Source organism: Anolis carolinensis, unplaced genomic scaffold (assembly GCF_035594765.1).
Source record: "Anolis carolinensis isolate JA03-04 unplaced genomic scaffold, rAnoCar3.1.pri scaffold_11, whole genome shotgun sequence".
NCBI classification, from domain to species: domain Eukaryota; kingdom Metazoa; phylum Chordata; class Lepidosauria; order Squamata; family Dactyloidae; genus Anolis; species Anolis carolinensis.
The window spans coordinates 13,045,618-13,067,894 of NW_026943822.1; the positions used below are offsets into that span (position 1 = coordinate 13,045,618).

The window sequence follows — 22,277 nt, forward strand, 5'->3', positions numbered from 1 at the left end:
TCTGTGTTCTCCCTGGTTTGAATTCGCACCAGCAACCTTCAAGTCAGCAGTCCTGCCGGCACAAGGGTTTAATGCACCGTGCCACCAGGGCCCCCTGAAATAAAGCTGATAATGATGATGATAATGGTGTTTTGATTCAAAACACCACTCTCTCTTCTGTTGTCGCTTTAATATCCTTGCTTCCATAGATTCAATAACTTGATGAAGCATTATCCGGATGCAGAAGGTATTGCAGGAACGTATTATCTATTAGTTCCCATTTTCTTATGGAGGAAATAAAGTTTGCCAGACACTTCCAACACAGGATTGTGGGGTGAACTTGTGTTCTGGAGCCACTCTGAGGTTCGGCCAAGAGCCACATTTTATTCAAAGTGACTGGGATATTGTTATGAGCGCAACACCATTAAATTCCTGCTCCGATGAGATACAAGTTGTTTCACAGTTTCTACTCCATTTCATTGTGAAGATGATCAGAAACTATGGGCAAGGGTTCAATCACTCTTTTTTAAAAAAGTCATTTCGGAAAATAAAAGAAAACAGTTTATAGAGACTCTTTGGAGATCAGTTTACTGCAAAGCAAGGTGTAATCTATCTTTAACAGTAAGAAAATGCAATACATTCCTAAGATACATAAATATTAATGACTAGCGGTTATTTAAAAATAAAAAAGAGAGAGACAGAAACCTAAAACAAAAAGGTATTAAATAAATTAAAGGCCTATCCAATACAAAAAGCAAAACAAAACCTAATTACGCAAAGGAGGCGTAGTAAATTGTTCCTGTTTCAAAATACTGTAATTGGTTTTGGGAGGGGAATAACTTATTTTCCCAACATGTTGAATTTGGAGTGTCTCAGATGTACGTTGTTGCTTTTCGCAGCAAAGAAATGTTGTTTTTCTCTATAATCTAAAGTGTTGCTTTTTTTTGTCTGATTTAGAAGATCCTTGAATCTGCCACACATTTGTTGTCTAGACATGGGATCCAAATAAGGACCAAAAAAGGAATTACATTTTCTTTTTTAAAAAAAAACAAAGGTACATATTATCAAGGTTGTGCTCAATTACTCTTTCTTTTCTGGTTGCTCAAAATACAGTGAGCAAAAGGTACATTTTGAGGTTGAAATATCAACCGAATGAAATATTCCTATAAGCAAAAATCGGCCAACATCGTCAGATTCTTTTCTTTGTTCTAACACTTCTAATTCCAGAAATAATCCATTTGTTCTGTCTGTTACAATCCCAAAGTAGAAAAAGAAAACCCCTGACCATTAAGTGAACTTTTTGTGCCACTTTGCATTCAATTGCTATTAGGAAAAACCCAAGCACCTCAAATGGACAACGGGGCAAAACACAGAGTAAGGAAGGTGTCTGTCCTTTCCTTAAAATAAAATCTATCTATGGAGATGGACAGGGAAGAGGGTTTATTTCAAGTTATCGGAACCAGGCAATTCATAATACTCAGCCACTGCTGTTTGTTCAAAAAGGCAAAGGTTGATCACAGTCTTGTTCAGAAAGAAAAAAGCTCAGGAGATCATCGTAAGAAAAACAGCGGTGTCCAAAATATACCCTTGTGCGGTCTCTTTTTTAAAAAAATCGACTATCAAAATGTTTTTTTCCAAAAAAAGAAATTAAAATAAAATAAATTAGGGCAATAAAAAATGAAATAGGTAGTTTTTGTTTCTCTCCCCAGCATACGCTGGATATTAGGCTGTCCTCAGCGAGCCATTAGCAATGCTGTTCTTCCCAAGGCTTGGCTCGTTCTTTTGGAGCCACAGCTCAGCTAACTGCGGTGCCGACCCATAAGTGGAGGCCTTGGAGCCCAAGCACATTTTGTACTGTTTGGGATCCAGATTCGGGTCACAGAAGACGGGGTGGTGCACATGGACGACTCCAACCTCCTGGCTCCTGAACGTCTTTAATCCCGCCTGAATGACTTTGTTGAACAAGTCCACATCCTCGAGGCCCCAACCTTGGATCGAAACGTCAAAGCCGCCGGCCCGGATGAGATCCCCTTTGTAAATACAGGCGATCCCGAAGCCGTAGTTCCTCCAGAAGCCCGTCTTCTGTGTAAAGGCAAAATTGTTATCGCTAGCAACCTTCCCACTATAGACAATCTTTGGATCGTACTGGCTAAAGATGATTGGAAAATAGATTTGTTGCCCCAAGACTGTGTTAGCTCGACATCGCTGCAGGAACTCGGCCGTAAACACCAAGTCAACGTCACAGAAAAAAAGCAATGATTCGTTGCTAAACTGAGAGGATCCAACTTCGAGGGCCAGAGCGCGGGAAAACTCGCCAGATACTGGCAAGATCTGCATGTCTGCCTTGGGATACTTGAGGCGGTAGTCCCTCATCAGCTCCACTTGCCGGGCTTTGTCGGGATTGGAGTCCGAGTTGAAGAGCAGGACCACCAGTTTGACATTCTGGTTCGGAATCAGGCACGTCTTTTCAAAGTTCCCCATGAAGCGGGCAAACATGTCGAAGCGGCCAGAGAGAGGGATCAAGATGTTGATCTTCTTGTCTTTGGGTTCTTTCTTCTCCGCTTTCGACTTACTTAGCTGGAACGGGACAAACATCTTCAAGGAACTGGAGAGGAAGGACAGGGACCCCGATTCCTGGTTGATTGTGCTGGCCAGCGCTTTGGCATCCGTCTCTTCGTGCTCCATGAACTGAACTTTGCTGAAGGTCTGCTGCAAGTAGGCGTGCCTTCGGACGGGGACCGTCATCTTCTTGCCCTTGTGCTTCTTGTACAACAGGAGGAGGTCCAGGACGTACTCCGCCCCATACATCGGGTTGACCCTACGGTAGCCGTACTGTATCTCCTTGAAGTCAATGATCCGCCCTCTGGTCTTGGCGTTGGCGTTGATCATCTCCATGACTTGCATCACAATGTCATCCAGCGCCTCGTGCTGTGAGGAGTCCATGCCTCGGCGAGGCGGCTGCCCATCCGCTGCAGAGTAGAGGTACTTTCCTGTGAGGAACTCCCACTCCAAGACCTCCTCGCGCTGCTGCGGCTGGAAGCGCATGAAGGAAGGCGCAACCCCCAGCTGGAGGTCATCCCTGTGGACCTCTGTGTTGCTGTACTTGCTCATGAGGACAATCTCCCGGTGCAGCTGTATAGTCCGGTATCGCAGCTCGGCTATTTTGCGGCTCAACATGTAACTGTGGAGTCTGTACTGGTAGGGCGGGCTCTTGTTTGGGTGCAAGGTGATGGCTCGGTGGATCTTACTGTTATGGAGATCTTTGATGTAGCCTTTTTTGTTCTGCTCGTAGTTCTCATAAAACAGCTGCTGCATCTGAGGGGGAGAAAAGACGGGAAAGGACGTTACGAGAGAATACGGTCATAATGGATAAATAGCCAATCACCACATATGCCTTGCATGAACAGACGGTCTTGGTGGATAAGCTCTTCCCTGCCGTTGGGCATGGGTTTTAGTAATATCAGCGGCTGTTCTAAAGGAATTAGGGGCTTATAGACTGTAGACCAGAAGGAAAAACAAATGTTCTCAGGTTGGAGATTACCGCCGCTTCTTCTAGCATCAACGCTGGCTTCCCAAGGAATTTTAGCATTGTTATCATTTATATAATATATGGCACTTTGCAAGTGAAGGCAACAGTGCAATTCCCTGCCTGCAGTCTTACAATCTCATTAAGACACAACACAAATGGAAAAGGGGATAGCAATGTGGGAGGATATTACATCCAGCAAATGCTGCCTTTTTCCTCTCCTCCAAAACCAAGGCAGTGGCAGTTGGGACGGAAGGAGAGAAGAAGCAACTGATACATCCATTTTGCAGTTTCTGTTTCTCTGGAGTGGCGAGCAGTAACCTCAGGAAAAATGAAATTAGGAAATAAATTGATAGTTTAATAACAGTATTTCGTTCTTGCTCAGCTTGATCAACAAACAGCTCATGGCATTAAGCCTCCTGTATCTTTCATACACTTATAGGATCCAAGATTGAAGCGTGGCTCCAGTTTCAATATATGAAAATGTGGGATTCAGTGTCTACAGGTCTGGGGGATATTGGATTAAGTGTCCCAATGATCTATTAGGGTCCCACCCCCCAAAAAAAACTCTAGATTGGATATAGGGCAGACCCGGTGCAAGGAAGAATATAAATCTTTGACTGAGGGGCATCTCAAAGGCCAAAGTGACACAGATAGATGTGCTCTACATATTTATTTATTTTATTTATTTACAGTATTTATATTCCGCCCTTCTCACCCCGAAGGGGACTCAGGGCGGATTACAATGAACACATATATGGCAAACATTCAATGCCAACAGACAAACAACATATATAGACACAGAGGCATTTAACATTTTTTTCCAGCTTCACGATTCTGGCCACAGGGGAAGCTGTTGCTTCACCGTCCACTAGTGGCTGTACTTCCTCATTCCTTTCCTCGTGTTTTGCTGGCAGTTTTATGGTGTTGTAAATTAGTTAAATTAGCCTCCCGCATAAAGTGTACCTAAATTTCCCTACTTGACAGATGCAACTGTCTTTTGGGGCTGCATAGGTCAACAGCAAGCTGGGCTATTTAATGGTCGGGGGCTTAACCCGACCCAGGCTTCAAACTCATGACCTCTCGGTCAGTAGTGATTTATTGCAGCTGGTTACTAGCCAGCTGCGCCACAGCCCGGCCCATATCTATATCCAATGTCAATACAATACAGTATCAATGTCAATATCAATACACCATATCCAATGGTGTATTGAGTGTTTTCAGCTGGTATCAAACCACAGCAATGGGAAGCGCAGGTATCTCAAAGCCATCAAATATTGATGGGGAGAGATAAAAACCAGGGCTCAGGTTCTGCCCAGCAGGCATAAATATTTATGGCTGAATGAAATGTAAACATCCAGCCAACTCCGCCAGACAGGGAGTTTGGTGATGCAATGCACATTGAAGATAATATCTGGTGAAGGCTGTTACCGGGTGTGATTTTAAAGATTTTTTTCAGTGGATGGATTCGGAGCAAGTGGTTTCTAGAGAAGTTGGGACACCAAGGTCTTCACAAAGGTGGCTGAACATCCAAAAGAGAAAGAAGGCTATGCTACACAAAGGGATAGATGTCCTACAGATCTATGACGAATCATGGGAAACGATACCTTATTTAGCAAAGAATCAGCCTTAAGAATAAGGGACTCTTTTCTTTTTTTATATAAATAAAGTCTATGACCTGGGCTATCAAAATTATAACTTTGGCTGGACTATCAAAGACTACATATTTGCAGACATATATATGCAAAGGAATAAATACAATCACGTATATCAGTGGTTCTCAACCTGTGTCTCCCCAAGTGTTTTGGCCCACAACTCCCAGAAATCCCAGCCAGTTTACCAGCTGTTAGGATTTCTGGGAGTTGAAGGCCAAAACATCTGAGGATCCACAGGTTGAGAACCACAGACCACTTACTACAATGCAGCCTGAGCCCTGCCACATACACAATGGAGGACCCTCTCACAGCGACACCAGAGGCACTCCAAGTGGCCTGTTTCTGGTCAAAGAAAATTTAGGATAATGCCAAGTTTTTAAGTTTGTGTTTTTAAATACATTATAACTGTATCCTCAAATTGTTTCTGACACAATAAATGAAGCAAGGCTTTTGCATCAGTTTTGAAACTGTCAGGGAAGTATGATTTTATGCTCCATGAAGCATTGTCCACATTGATGGTGTGAAAACAGACTCAAAAAACACAGCAGACCACAAACAATGAATGGTATATCAGTTTAGAAACAGGATTGTATCTTGCAATGTTCACTTTGGCACATTTATTTTGAAATGTCATTTATGGTTTGAAAAAGAAAGAGAGGGAGGGATGGAGATAAAGGCAGGCGTGAGCAGTAAATCAAATCCATTCAGCCCTGGAGCATTGCTTCCAACAAGCCGTTGATAGAATCTGCAAACAGTCCGGACAGGAAATTAAGAGAAGACAATACACTTGTTGGTTACACAACTGCATTCTAATAAGCCACTGGTGGATAAGAGCAACCTGGATGTTATGAAACCTGAGGCAGCAATGGACTGCTCGCAATGAATGACAACTGACAATTGCTTGCCAGGACCAGACCACATATCAAGAAATGAAGTAGTTTGGTATTCCAGATGTGCTTTCTCCTTGATTACATAAAGTTCAAGAAATTATGAATATGGACAGATTAACATATTTATTAGCAAATAATTATGGCAGACCAAAAAGACAAACAAATTGGGAGCAAATTAAGATGTACTTGAACAATGCTAATGTTAAGATAATGATTTAATTGACCTGATACTCATGCCAAATAGAGGGAGAAGATGAGTCCGGTCTATTATTATAAGATGATCAATTAGGGAAGGTACAAACTATAAAGACATCAGACATTTGATGGAAGTCATGTTTTTATTTTTATGTTTACACAACTGGTCTGAAGTTTGGATTTTGTTTTTGTCAATGATGCAACATATATGTGTGCGTGTATATATATGCATAGATGCATTAATATATATGTGTGTATGCATGTTTATCTATACATGCATATCTGTGAGGGAGAATAATGTTATAGGTAATTCGATATTATCTTATTTTATGTATATCCTTTTCCATTTCCCCCCTTTTTAAATTTAAATTTTATTTTTATTTTGCTTGCTCCCCTCCTCTCCCTCTTCTATCTTTTCCTCTCTTCTCCCCCTTCTTTCTTTCACTGGGGGACTCACAGGGGTGTTTCTATGTTGTTGGTTTTTTTTTTTGGTCTGTTTGTTTTTTCTTTTGTAAAGTCTTACCGTGTGTCTATATTGTTTTTGTGTATTATAATCTTCTTGCAAAGCACTAATAAAAATATTATAAAAAAAAGAAATGAAGTAGTTTGGTATTCCAGATATGATTTCTCCTTGATTACATAAAGTTCAAGAAATGTGCCGAGAGGAAGAAGGCATATCAAACAAAGTCTTCTTGGGATTGCCTTCCATCTGGAAATGTATGTCCTCATTGTGAAAGAAAGACCATGTGGGTCCAGAATAGGCCTCTACAGTCATGTACAGACCCATCGCTAAGACTCTACCATTTGAAGACCATCAGATTCATGGGCCACAAGGACACCCATGATGGTGAGTTCAAGAAAATCTGGAGAATAATTAGAAAGGATGTTTGGCAACCAAGGACGCATCTACACTGCTATATATTCCAGTTTCAGAATGAACTGGATTATATGGCAATATAGACCAATATAATCCAGTTCAATCTGCATTATATGAATCTACACTTAATCCAGTTCAAACGGCATTATATGGCAGTGTGGATGAGGCCCAAGAGTCTCATTTCTCCATGGGGATCCCAACAGGGAGAAATGAAGCCACACCACCCTAAAGGGCTGATAAGTTTCAGTGTGTTTTAGGCTAAGCAGCTTAAAGGCACCAGATCCTGCTTGATCTTGGGAGCTTAGCAGAGTGAACTCTGGTTAGCAGGCGGGTGGGAGGCCATCAAAGAGTGCCAAGCTGTAGGCCATGCCTCAGGAGATCTGGCCAAAGCATCTGCCCAAGAAAATCTGTGGAATCCACGAGGTCTCCATGAGGTGACAAGCGCCTTGAAGGAGAGCACACAGAGACAGAGCTCTCCCTGCCAAAAATCTATTCTGACTGTGTACCAAAAATACCACTTCTATGGACTAAACCTATACCATATCCCCTCTGAAATTTTATTTAAGCTCATACAATGTTCCCTCACTTATTACGGGGGTTAGGTTCCAGGACTACCCGCAATAAAATGAAAATCTGCGAAGTAGTGACACTATATATTTATACATTATTTTAGTAGTTATTACACTATTTTAAGTCTTTATCAACCAATTGTGTGTTGATAAATCACCTCCTTCTCCTTCCGTATTTGCTTGGGCTCCTTTTCTCTCCCTTTGGCTTCTTATTCCTCCCTTTCTTAGGCTATAAACTGTAATTTTTTATGATTTATAATATTCTTTTAGAGTTTATTGAAAAACCACGAAACAGCGAATCCACAAAAAGAGAACCACGAAGTAGTGAGGGCACACTGTATATGTAAAGCCAAGGAACAGGATACATCCCTTCCCCCAATACATTAAATTTGACAGCAACAGGAAGCTGAATTCATCAGCTGGCACCAAACTCTTCACCTTTGCAAGAGTTCAGCACAGGAGGAAAAAGTCCTAGTTGTTCCATGGGGCTTCTGTTCTAAACTTTGTGTTTTTTCAAATAAGTTTTTACTTTGTTTTCAAAAAATAATAAATTAAATATAATATTTTTAAAAATGGGAAAAAAGAAGGGAAAGATGGAAAACACCACAGGATATAGTACAGGGGTCCCCAAACTAAGGCCCGGGGGCCAGATGCAGCCCTCCAAGGTCATTTACCTGGTCCCCGCCCTCAGTTTTATAATATAGTATTTTTATATCATTTTAAATAATATATTGTATTTACATATAATATTGATAATATTATAATGTTATACAATATAATACTAATACCTATTGATAATATTAATTATATGTTATATATTACATATAATATTACAGTATAGTGCAGGGGTTTCCCAAACTAAGACCTGGGGGCTGGATGCAGCCCTCCAAGGTTATTTACCTGGCCCCCGCCCTCAGTTTAATAATATAATATTTTATATCATTTTAATAATATATTATATTGTATATACATGTAATATTGATAATAATACCATATAATAATATTAATTATATGTTATATATTACATATAATATTACAGTATAGTGGTATAGTTCAATATAGTAATATATAATGCTAATATTGTGTTATGCTAATAATATAATATAATATATTGTATGTACATACAGCTGCTCTGAGTCCCCTTCAGGGTGAGAAGGGCGGGATATAAATGTAATAAATAAATGTAGTAAATGAATAAATAAATAATTTTAGACTTAGGCTCACCCAAAGTCTGAAATGACTTGAAGCCACACAACAACAACAACAATCCTAATTCACTTGACTATCTCATTGGCCAGAAGCAGGCCCACACTTCCCATTTAAATCCTGATAGGATTATGCTGGTTACAATTGTTTTCATTTTAACGCACTTCGGTGGCGAAGTGCGTTAAAGCACTGAGCTGGAGACCGAAAGGTCCCAGGTTCAAACCCCGGGAGCGGCGTGAGTGGTCGCTGTTAGCTCCAGCTCCTGCCAACCTAACAATTCGAAAACATGCCAATGTGAGTAGATCAATAGGTACCGCTCCGGCAGGAAGGTAGCAGCGCTCCATGCAGTCATGCCAGCCACATGACCTTGGAGGTGTCTACGGACAACGCCGGCTCTTCGGCTTAGAAATGGAGATGAGCACCAACCCCCAGAGTCAGACATGACTGGACTTAACATCAGGGGAAACCTTTACCTTTAATTGTTCTTTCATTGTTGTTGTTGTTTTGCACTACAAATAAGACATGTGCGGTGTGCATAGGAATTTGTTCGGTTTTTTCCCCAAATGATAATTCGGCCCCTACACAGTCTGAAGGATTGTGGACCGGCCCTCTGCTTTAAAAGTTTGAGGACCCCTGATATAGTATGTAAGTTACGGAGTAATTAAAACTTAGTACAGTAGAGTCTCACTAATCCAAGCCTCGCTTATCCAAGCCTCTGGATAATCCAAGCCATTTTTATAGTCAATGTTTCCAATATATCGTGATATTTTGGTGCTAAATTCGTAAATACAGTAATTACAACATAACATTACTGCGTACTGAACTACTTTTTCTGTCAAATTTGTTGTGTAACATGAAGTTTTGGTGCTTAATTTGTAAAATCATAACCTAATTTGATGTTTAATAGGCTTTTCCTTGATCAGTCCTTATAATCCAAGATATTCGCTTATCCAAGCTTCTGCCGGCCCGTTTAGCTTGGATTAATGAGACTCTACTGTATTTTAAAAGAATGAATGATTTCGTTCCTAAGAAGGCTGACAATAAAAGCACAAACCCACCCAGCCACATAGAGTTTCAGAGGCTCGGACCTCTCTTTTCACTGAAAGAGCTTATTGTTCTCACCATCCTGTAAATGCAACTTCCTGCCAAATGATGTGGAATGCATACAGTGATGCAGAGCATGGTTAACAAGTTACCAGATCAGTCCCAACGCAACATCTTTTCCAGGAAGGCACACATTCAAAAGTGTGCAGTTAAAAGATTGCATAGTCATGACCACAACAGAAGTATGTCCCACTTTCTTCCAGCAATTGGGCAATTTATATATGTGTGTGTGTATGTTGGCTGCAATGCTTGACCAGAGGAAGAAGTGGACAAAGAGAGAGCGATTCTACTGTCTCTAAACTTCACCAACTGCCACCGGAAAACAGATCATGGCTGCCGTCCTGCAGTTGAGAGAAGGCTCTATTTAATGCAGTGGAGCATATGTCTGCGGAAACATAGATAGCCTTACATTCTAAGCTCACATGCGGAGGTCTTTTGGGAGGAAGCATTTCACGCCCCACCAATCTTTGCCGGGCTCAGCCGCAGCCAGGAGGCCAGCTGTCCTTCAGGGAAGCTGATCCGGGGATTACTAGTCTTCTTGCCTGGAAACAGCCGATCTACTTCTCAGGGTTCCCAGAAACACAGAGTTAATGTTGATTCTTATCTGACTGATGCTCTTTTCCCCTACTTTTTCTGCACTCCCGTGGACCCCAGGAGTGGAAATCGTAATGCTGTCACTGTAAGAGAAACTGGCTCCAGCCCAGAAAGCATGACTGAGAGGAGTTTGTGTTTTCTTCATTTCCATCACAAAATCTTCTGGCAAGTTGCCTCAATGGCTTCCCAGGATCAGAGAAAATGGAGCTTGGTTGCAAAATAGGGACGGTTTATACTGAAGACGAAGAGGCAGCCAAAGACCCTTGAGTCCCTTCAAACAGCAATATCTCAGGACACATTGCAGATATTCGCTTTCAAGGATAAGGCACATCCCTGGCTAGTTTAGCCCTACAAGTTGGTAGTCGTTTATGTTTTCATTGCCTTTCTGGCCATTCTGGGAGGCAAAAAAGAGAATGGAAGGGAATTATATTCTCTCCTGCTTAACACGTGTGAGTACAATATGCGGCTTCCAAACTGCCTCCTGATTTATGGCCGCCCCATGCATTTCATCTGTGGAGTTTCTTAGGCAAGGAATACCCAGAGGTGGTTTTGGTTTCTGATGTGGAGGATTGGGAATAATTTTCTCCCAAGGTGCCAGGGGTCAGTGACACATTTGGTCCTACAATTGGTTTTCTTTGTTATTGAAGGTTTTCATGGCCAGAATCACTGGGTTGCTGTGAGTTTTCCAGGCTGTATGGCCATGTTCTTTCTTTCTTTCTCTCTCTCTTTCTTTCTTTCCTGGAAATTTGTCAGGGGTTGGCACTAATTGTGCTTTTCCTACATGGAAGAATAAAGGGAGTTGGACTGGATGGCTCCTGGGGTCTCTTCCAACTCTATTATTATTATTATTATTATTATTATTATTATTATTATTATTATTATTATTATTAGGACACAGCAAATAAGATAGATATGCTGGATTTCGTATCACAAAATCACAAGTCGAACACTTCCCAAGTGTCTAGGACTGTGTGATGTATTTTCGGATGATGCGTGCAGATCCCAGTAGGGTGGCCTTTTGCAGTTGGCAGATCATGAGTGCCAACTTGACGTGGTGCCACCTTGACGTGGTGCCACCTTGACGTGGTGGTGGGGGGGCTTAACCACTCCAATGATGACTGAGGGCTGTGCTGGCAGTAGTGTAACTACCGGCAGGTCCAACCAAGCCAGAGAGGCCTCAGCTGAGGAGTGGAACCAAGTGCACCTAACCCATTAGCATTATGGAGAATCAAACCAAAATGAAGTCTAGACTGGCTCTGGCTCGGTCGTCGCCCATGATAAAAAGGACCGTGGTGGATGCTGCTGATTCTGGACATCCATTGACAAGTGAGCTACGGAATCAAAATATAAATGAACAGTCACAGAAGTGGCAAAAATATACAATGCCAGAAAACCGCACTATTATTATTATTATTATTATTATTATTATTATTATTATTATTATTATTATTATTATATACACAACAAGATTAGTACACTGCAAACAAGATTACTATGCTGGCTATTGTATTGGATCATATGTTGGACATTATTATTGTTGTTGTTAGTATTATTATCATTATTATTATTAAGGTTGGATAGTCGTCTGTCAGGGGGCTTTGACTGTGCTTTTCCTGCATGGCAGAAGAGGGTTGGACTGGATGGCTCCTGGGGTCTCCTGGATGGCTCCTGGGGTCTCTTCCAACTCTATTATTATTATTATTATTATTATTATTATTATTATTATTATTATTATTATTATTATTAAGGCTGGGTGGCCTTCTGTTAGGGGTGAACTAGATGGCCTTTGGGAGTCTCTCCCAATGCTAGGAGTCTAACAGCTCGGCCAAAGAGCTGCTCCAGGATCGGGGCAATAAAACACAGAGAACCTCACACAATGAATCCCTCCAAGGGCTGATAAAACTCCATCTGGGATATCCAAGCAGCAGAACAGAGAAGCCACGTACCAGCTCTCGCCAGGCAAGGAGACATTTTGATGCGACTTCTATATAGCAAAGTCAGCATTTTCATGCTACCCTCAGATTACTGTTAGATCCAACTCTTAGCAAGTTTTGGAAGATTCATTATATATGTTCTAGGAAAAAAGAATGTTGGGCACTGAGCCACGTAGAGAGAGTGAGGAGGAGAAAAATTAAACGAGCGCAAAGCTTGGTGTTTGGAAGGAGTGAGCTGTACTTGGCAGTGCAAACTGCCTTCCTTTAACAGTAGGCTATAAACCAGCACCGGTGGTTTCCTTCTTGGTGCCTCCAAAAAAGGGAAAGGCGGCGGTCCTCGGAGCCTGAGCTGCCCTGAACTTCTACGAAGCTGCAGCTTCCAGGAGGCCGGCATTCGGAGGAAGGCTGTACAGTAAGGCAAGCGCAAGGTCACTCAGTTCCCAAGGCGCTTCCAACCCAGCCGTGAACGAAGGGAGCGGAACCAGCTCCAGCTTAATCTTTGGTTTAAATTATTATGCAGTGACTTCACTGAGCCGTAATCTCTTCTTGCCCAACGAAGAAACAGAATGGCCTTGGCACGGACAGAAGGGCGGATGGACGGGGAAGCTCATTAGGCTCGATACCACTGAAATATTGTTTGCATTTCGAGATTTCAACATTCAGAAGAAAATGACAACAACAAATTGCAGGGAAGCAGGACTCCAGCCTTCACCTTCCAAGTTAAAACCAGGGGTTGCCACAAATGAATTTTAGCTAATGCACATCAATGCAAGCTAGAAAACAACAGCTCACTGAGAAATGGTCACCTCACCTGATTCAAAGACAAATCTTGCATGCAAATTCAATTTATGAACAACCCTACAGAACCGATCTTGTGTTGTCGAAGGCTCTCATGGCCGGGATCACAGGTTTGTTGTATGTCTTTTGGGTTTGTGTGGCCATGTTCCAGAAGTATTCTCTCCTGACGTTTCGCCCACATCTATGGCAGGCATCCTCAGAGGTTGTGAGGTATGGATACCTCACAACCTCACATACCTCACAACCTCTGAGGATGCCTGCCATAGATGTGGGCAAAACGTCAGGAGAAAATACTTCTGGAACATGGCCACACAGCCCGAAAGACATACAACAACCCCAGAACCGATCTTGTTCGTCACTTGACGTCACCTGTATTTACCTTCGGCATCTCAAGGCTCACCACGCCAGATTCTATGTACCATGTTTCCCAAAAAATAAGACAGTTTCTTATATTAATTTTTGCTCCCAAAGATGTGCTAGTTCTTATTTTCAAGGGACGTCTAATTTTTCCATGTACAGTAGTTGTCATCACAAACCAACATAACCAGACAAACTGTGAATTCTATCAAGAATTTCTTGTTACTATCATTATTTCCATGTACAACAATCTATGGTACGTACATTTACCAATCCTGCATGCTCTGGTGTTCTGTTCGGCGGGCATGCTTCCAAACAAAATCTTTGCTAGGTCTTACTTTCAGGGGAGGCCTTATATTTAGCAATTCAGCAAAACCTCTGCTAGGTCTTATTTTCGGGGAAACAGGGTAGTAAACCTATGCAACCTAAAAAATGAGCTACTTTTTCCCCATTTGAATTGGCAAAAGAGGTCTGAGTAACTCGAAGGCTTGCACAGTTCCCACCAACAGGGAGGTGATCCAAACCGCCCGGCCAAATTTCCACATCAGCAAACATTTCCACGTCATCTCAAACCAGACACAGCAGGAGCCACGTCTGGCGATGGGGGGAAACCTAGCCATTGCTTTTTTACTATTCTTATTCTGGAGATAGTTTCTGCAAGGTCTGCTTGAGCTTTGGCTCCATCGGCCAAAGCCTGGCTGCATTCTGGAGAGTGCCTCTTAAAGGGACATCCGCGCCAGGCTGCCCAGAAGGCATGGTCTGACAAATGCCAAGGGCTGCAAGAGAGAGAAAGAGAGAGGAAAAAGACACACACAGACTCCCTCGGTACGTGGGAGACACACTTGCATTGTGCAGTAGAAACCACACGCTTCAGCAGCCGGCTAGTGCAATTTTCCTTTTCAAAGCACTGCTGGCACTATGATATAATGCTTCTGTGATGGCAGGCCCTCGCCTTTTCCTTGGCTTCAAAAAGGATGCCCAAATTAGCGTTGGTGTCTGGCGATGCCAATGCAGCTGAGACAGACTCAGAAATGCACAAAGCTGGAGGGGAAGTTGGAAATTCAGAAAGGAGCATCCATCTACTCTTTGGTGGTGGGATGACTTGTTGAGACAAGCCAGCATGGCGGAGAGGCATCAAACCGCATCAATTCTACAGTGCAGATGCACTCTTGGAAGCACCCTGTTGCTTTATTAGGCCTGTCTATCTCAGCCAGGATTCTGGTTCCCCACAAATCTGACGTTCTCCTAGAACAGGGGTCCCCAAACTAAGGCCTGGGGGCCGGATGCAGCCCTCCAAGATCATTTACCTGGCCCCCGCCCTCAGTTTTATAATATAATATTTTTATATCAGTTTAATAATATAATATATTGTATATGCATATAGTATTGATACTAATATTATGTTACACAATATAATACTAATAATAATTAATTATATGTTATATATTACATACAATATTACAGTATAGTGGTATAGTTCAATATAGTAATATATAATGCTAATATTGTGCTATGCTAATAATATAATATATTGTATGTACATACAGCTGCTCTGAGTCCCCTTCGGAGTGAGAAGGGTGGGATATAAATGTAGTAAATAAATGCAGTAAATAAATAATTAATTTTAGACTTAGGCTCGGCCAACGTCTGAAATGACTTGAAGGCACATAACAACAATCCTAATTAACTTGATTATCTCATTGGCCAGAAGCAGACCCACATTTTCCACTGAAATCCTGATAGGTTTATGTTGGTTAAAATTGTTTTCATTTTAAAATATTGTATTGTTCTTTCATTGTTGTTGTTGCTGTTTTGCACTACAAAAAATAAGACATGTGCAGTGTGCATAGGAATTTGTTCATTTTTTTTCCAAATGATAATTCGGCCCCTCAACAATCTGAAGGATTGTGGACCGGCCCTCTGCTTCAAAAGTTTGAGGACCCCTGCAATAGACATTGATAAAATTACGATCTGCCAACTGCAAAAGGCCACCCTGCTGGGATATGCGCGCATCATCTGAAAATACATCACACAGTCCTAAACGCTTGGGAAGTGTTCGACTTGTGATTTTGTGATACAAAATCCAGCATATCCATCTTGTTTGCTGTGTCATAATAAAATAATAATAATAATGCCTGAGTAGACAGTACTGGGATAGAAGAACCTTCCCGAGTCTGTTACCTGGACAAAACATCCCATTATCCCCATGCAGAATGCAGAGTTTGTGAGAAGTGCAGACCAAAAGTAAATTGCACATAAAAACGATCTGGCTCTCATTCGCAGCAGTGCAAACTCTTAGAAAAGTAGCAGTTGAAGCCTTTCCCATTGGCCCCTGGGTGCCTTCATCCTCCTATTAGGGAAAACCTACAACTATTATGGCTTATTATCAGTCAGTGTGAGATGGAAAACTTTGTGCTATATGTCATCAGTGGAATCGATCGACTGAAATGAATGTAATGCCCATTAATCTGAAATGAAAGCCATAATCTATTTCCTACCCCAGAAAACCTATTTACGTACTAACCTTTTCAACTGTGCTAAAATTATTATTTCAGTGCTTTTTGTTCTGTTAACTTTAAAGTCTATTGAGTTGTTTCATATTAAAATATTTATAAGAATTCCAAGTTCCAATAAAAACTGTTTCCTAGTAAAACTGTAATTGAATTTATTTAAATAGAAAGCTTAAACCACGCTGGGATTTTAATCCTCGACATGGCGTACCTCGACGTAAGTCCCATCGAATGAAATAGAGATGACCTCTGAGCAGACATGTATAGGATTGGGCCGTAACAGTGTGGTCCTGTGTATCCCTTTGTCTTCTGGAGAAAATCTGCTGAAAATAAACTGTCTCCAGAATTTCCTGGTTTTCTTTCTCAAGATAGTCCCAAAGAGTAATTTTTCAGTTGTTTTCAGTTTCAGGGAAATTACACAAAGCAGCCTAGAACCAAAAAAAAGGGACTAGAACAGTGGTCTCTAGTGGTCATTCCCGTCTATAATTATTTATTTCGAAATAAATATCAGTCACTTCTCAATGAGTTTGCTGCCAGGTATGCACTTATTTTTTCCTATAATAAAATATTCCCATTCAAAGACATCGGAGGGATTTACGCAGCATATAAATTCAAGATGGTATCATGTATCCTGAACTGAATAGGAGTCAAAACTTGCTTAAACCAAATATCAGTGGATTTGGAGCCATGGCAAGCATTATGATTGGAATGTTTTCTGGAAAACCCCAATAATAGATCAAGAGGAGATTCCACCTGAACATGAGGAAGAACTTCTTGACTGTAAGAAGAACTGTTCAACAGTGGAACTCTCTGCCTTCCCGGTGTCTGTTGGAAGCTCCTTCCTTGGAAATGTTTAAACAGAAGCTGGATGGCCATCTGTCAGGGGTGATTTGGTTGTGGATGGTAGAATAAAGGGGGTTGGACTAGATGTCCATACAGTCTCTTCCAATTCTATTATTGCATGATTCTATAGTTTCAGATACTGACCAGTGGGACCAGTTCCAGCTCTGCATGCAGAAGGTCTCTGTTTCAATTTAGGGCTGGCATGGGCAAACTTTGGCCCTCCAGGTGTTTTGGACTTCAACTCCCACAATTCCTAACAGTCTACCAGCTGTTTGCCCATGCCAGGTTTAGGGCATATGAGGATACTTAAAATCATATAATCAAAGTGGTGGAAACGATTTCATGTAAGTCCATATGGATCACCATTTTAGCTGTTTTAGTTACTGGTAGCAGTTGAACTGTGGCCACATCTTCAGTGTTTGGTGCATTGATACAAATGACTCAATCTAAGAAAGCAGGAGCTGTCATTGCAAAGTAATTTGGTTGTCTTTATGAATCCATCCATTCAGTTCCCTTAACAGTTGGCAATCAAGAAAGAGACAGAAGAAGGTTTTTGAAAAGAAGAAGAAAAAAAACCACAGTCCAGACTTCAGGTGACTCATTTGAGGAGAAAAGCAGGTTGCAAACATCTGTGTTTGGCCTGGCTGGATTTTATTTTTTATTGACCTACTTTGTAGTTCCTGAAAGGAGATTTATTACAGTCTTTGTAGTGATACGTGTTCGTCTACCACGGAAGGAGGAACTAATGCATATTGCCCAATGCATGACTTTTCTGATTCTCTGCTAGTCTTGAGTATTGAAATTTTAAATTGGTTAAAGCCTTTGTGATGTGTCTCGTAAACCCATTATGTATTTGTTTGTTTCTCAGTTTTATAAGGGCATTTCTTAACTTTCAAATGAGGTAAAAGATCTATAAAATACAGATTATCTGATTTTAACTGGATTATATGGCAGTGTAGACTCAAGGCCCTTCCACACAGCTATATTACCCATTTATAATCTTATATTATCTGCTTTGAACTGGATTATCTTGACTCCACACTGCCATATAATCCACTTCAGTGTGCATTTTATACAGCTGTGTAGAAGGGGCCTCATATAATCTAGTTATCTATAAAACACTATCGTAAAAGTATATCAGAGCGGTTTACTGAAGCTTGCCAAAAAGTACAGCACAATCTGTACTATATGAAAGAAAGATGTATATTTATTAGGAAAGTCACTCTTTTTTAGGCTCAAAAAGCTCGGTCCATTAAAGACTCCTGATGCACGAAAGAGACATTGTCAATTTCCTTTTAGTTTCAATCCCCATTTAGGCAAAAGCCCAAAGATTGTTTTGAAATGAAAAGTAGGACATACAAGAGTCATGGACGGTGCCATGCCCGCAATGACGAAATGTTTACTAAACGGCAAAGGTGATCACAAGGGAAAGCAAGGTTTCAACCATGACAGTAAGTTAACTGAGACACAGCGGCATATAAAAGTTTGTGGACATTTCTATCCTTCCTTTCTCCTGATATACATTTAAACCCTTTCCACAACTGGGCCCTTGTAGCATGAGGCCACCATCCCCACCGAAGATTACAAAAATGGTTGGAAGTGAGTGTAGAAAGATCTGGTGATGTTCCCATGATTATCTATCAGCTTTCAAAATCAGCAAAAGGATTACGGCATGCATTCTTTAGTAAGCCATTTGAGGCTTTCAGACTCATCACATATGTCTCAATGACTGGTCAAATGCAGACGTTTCTTAATTTTACTCTTTCCGACTCAGAGCCTCTCCCTCCCTCAACTTCTTCAAAGCTTCCTAAGTTGGCAACAAAGAAGATTATACGTTCTCCTGTTTTTTGAGGGGGGAGAAGTAGCCCTTTCCTTCTATTTTTGTCTTTAATTCACCCTTTTCACTTACAGCAGGGCTGCGGGCGAGTCACCAAAGCCAAATTAGCACTTTGCTGTGTCTGCTGCTCTTCCAAAATGACCACTTTGCCGGACGGTGATTCACAGACCAGAATAAGGCCAGGAGAAAGACAGACAGAGAGAGACACACAACAGATTAACCCATGGAAAAAGCCAACACATCTGAAATGTGGATGGAAGGTCTATTTTAAAAAACCATGAGAAAGAAAGAAAGAAAGAAAGAAAGAAAGAAAGAAAGAAAGAAAGAAAGAAAGAAAGAAAGAAAGACAAATGGGTCCAAGTGCAAATCAAGTCTGAATTCTGCCTAGAAGTCAAATGACCAAACTGATGCTGTTGTACTTTGGACTTATTTTGGTGGCGCAATGGGTTAAACCCTTGTGCCGGCCGAACTGCTGATCTGAAGGTGTGTGGTTCAAATCCATGAGATGGGTTGAGCTCCCATCTGTCAGCCCCAGCTTCCCATGTGGGGACATGAGAGAAGGTCCCATTGGATGGTAACACATTCAGGAGTCCCCTAGGCAACATCTTTGTAGACAGCCAATTTTTTCACACCAGAAGGGACTTGACCTCTGACACAATTTAAAAAAATTATGAGAAAACACTACTACAGTAGAGTCTCACTTATCCAACATAAACGGGCCGGCAGAATGTTGGATAAGCGAATATGTTGGATAATAAGGAGGCATTAAGGAAAAGCCTATTAAACATCAAATTAGGTTATGATTTTACAAATGAAGCACCAAAACATCATGTTAGACAACAAATTTGGCAGAAAAAGTAGTTCAATACGCAGTAATGCTATGTAGTAATTACTGTATGTATGAATTTAGCACCAAAATATCACGATATATTGAAAACATTGACTACAAAAATGCGTTGGATAATCCAGAATGTTGGATAAGCGAGTGTTGGATAAGTGAGACTCTACTGTACTTGTTAGAAAAGGTGACAATGCAAAGTGGAGAGAAGTAGGATAAAAAAGTACAGTAGAGTCTCACTTATCCAACATAAATGTGGGGATATGAGAGAAGGTCCCATCGGATGGTAACACATTTGGGAGTCCCCTAAGCAACATCTTTGTAGACAGCCAATTTTTTCACACCAGAAGGGACTTGCACTCTGACACAATTTGAAAAAATTATGAGACAACACTATTACTTGTTAGAAAAGGTGACAATGCAAAGTGGAGAGAAGTAGGATAAAAAAGTACAGTAGAGTCTCACTTATCCAACATAAACGGGCTGGCAGAATGTTGGATAAGCAAATATGTTAGATAATAACGAGGGATTAAGGAAAAGCCTGTTAAACACCAAATTAGATAATGATTTTACAAATTAAGCACGAAATCATCATGTTATACAACAAATTTGACAGAAAAAGTAGTTCAGTTCATGGTAATGCTATATAGAAAATACTGTATTTACGAATTTAGTACCAAAATATCATGATGTATTGAAAACATTGTCTACAAAAATGCATTGGATAATCCAGAACGTTGGATAAGCGAGTCTTGGATAAGTGAGACTCTACTGTAATGCCATGTTGCAAATGGATGGACTCAACCAAGCAAGCTTCAGCTCCAAGCTTGCAATTCCTGAGCCCAGCCATTCCTGACCAGGGGTCCTCCTCTTATTTATACACCCGTCAGCTGATCTACATTGCCATCTAATGTGGTTTACATCTGCATTATATGGTCAGTGAAGACCCAGATGCATTAAACTGATGAGCAGCCTGCTGCAATAAATCACTCTGACTATGAGGTCATGAGTTCTAGGCCAGCCCGTGGCGGGGTGAGCACCCGTCAATTAAAAAATAAAAAAGAGCCCCTGCTCGTTACTGACCTAGCAACCTGAAAGTTAGTTGCATCTATCAAGTAGGAAATAAGGTACCACTTATAAAGTGGGGAGGCAAATTTAACTGATTTATGACGTTGGAATGAGGAAGTGCCATCACAGTGGATGATTTTTTTTTTTCGTGTCAGGAGCAACCGGAGTTGCTTCTGGAGTGAGAGAATTGGCCGTCTGCAAGGACGTTGCCCAGGGAACGCCTGGATGTTTTGATGTTTTTTGTCATCCTTGTGGGAGGCTTCTCTCATGTCCCCGCATGGAGCTGGAGCTGACAGAGGGAGCTCATCCACACTCTCCCCGGGTGGGATTCGAACCTGGCAGCTTTCAGGTCAGCAACCCAACCTTCAAGTTACGAGGCTTTTTTCCCCTTGGCCACTGGGGGCTCCATTACAGTGGATGATGAAGCAGCTGTTCTCCCCTGTGGCCAAAATCGAACATCCCCTCAGGAGAAGTTTAAATTGCCTCTGCGTCTGTCTCTGTCTCGGTTCTGTGTGTATATGGGCATTGAATGTTTGCCCTATATGTATATAATGTGATCCGCCCTGAGTCCCCTTCGGGGTGAGAAGGGCGGAATATAAATACTGTAAATAAAAAAATAAAATAATGATTTGGGTCTACACTAGACGGTATTATATGGCACTGTTGATTCAGCCTCCATCGCCAAGCCAACTTGACGGCAATTAAGAACAACATTTCAGCATTTCAGGAAAGGCTGCGGGGAAAATGTGTTCTAATATAACTTACAGCATTTATTTCTTTCTCTGGAGGGACAGAATCGGCCACACTGCTTTGGCTCTATGTTTAAGCGGGGAACAAATGATTGCATGAGCAAAAAGTCGCAGTCCTGGGCAATTTTTACCGTTGAAGTGGTTACCAAGGAAAGTCAAGGCTGGGCTGTTGTTGCCGTTGGCAAAGCAGGCAGCCAAGTCTGGCTCCCGGCCCCGAATGCTGGGCGCTCCCCCAGCCATGCCTCCGCTCACAATACCCCCTGGCAGGGCCCTCTGTCTGCCCCGAGGCTGGCTATTTTGTTGCACCTCCTGCCCAAAACAAATACAAAGAGGAAACCCCTTTCCTCTATTCCCTCACCTGGAAAACAGAGCCTTTGGCTTCCGTGAGATTTTTAGAAGTCTTAGGGAGAAGTGAAATTAGTGGCCGCTTTGGAAAGTCTTTGGCACAACAGCCTTCACGCCTCTCCCACAGAAAAACTAAAGGGATTTGCAATTGTGACGGTCCTATCAGTTAGCCGAGGCAAAACCAAGCTAAGAACACACAACATGAGACTTGGGAGCAAGAGAGAAGAATTAATACAACAACTCAAGTAACATATTTGGGAATTCAATTGACAAATAAAAACCCTGAATTATCCAAAAGCTGTCAGGAGTAATTTACGCAGCGCAGCAGCAGTTGGATGGAGTCAGAGGAATGGAGAACGAAGAGACATCAAAAACGATGGTAAAACTATATACAAAGTTTTAC

At 41.5% G+C, this 22,277-nt stretch overlaps 1 protein-coding gene across 1 annotated transcript in view; it reads right to left on the minus strand.

Annotated features, from left to right (window-relative positions):
* Positions 1 to 550: 550 nt before the first annotated feature.
* Positions 551 to 22,277, minus strand: part of chsy1 (chondroitin sulfate synthase 1) — an 82,822-nt gene continuing 61,095 nt past the window's right edge. Inside the window, exon 3 of the mRNA XM_003225909.4 lies at positions 551 to 3,294. Within this exon, the coding sequence (XP_003225957.2) occupies positions 1,702 to 3,294 (1,593 nt within the window). The 3' untranslated portion in view covers positions 551 to 1,701. The remainder of the gene's footprint in view (positions 3,295 to 22,277) is intronic.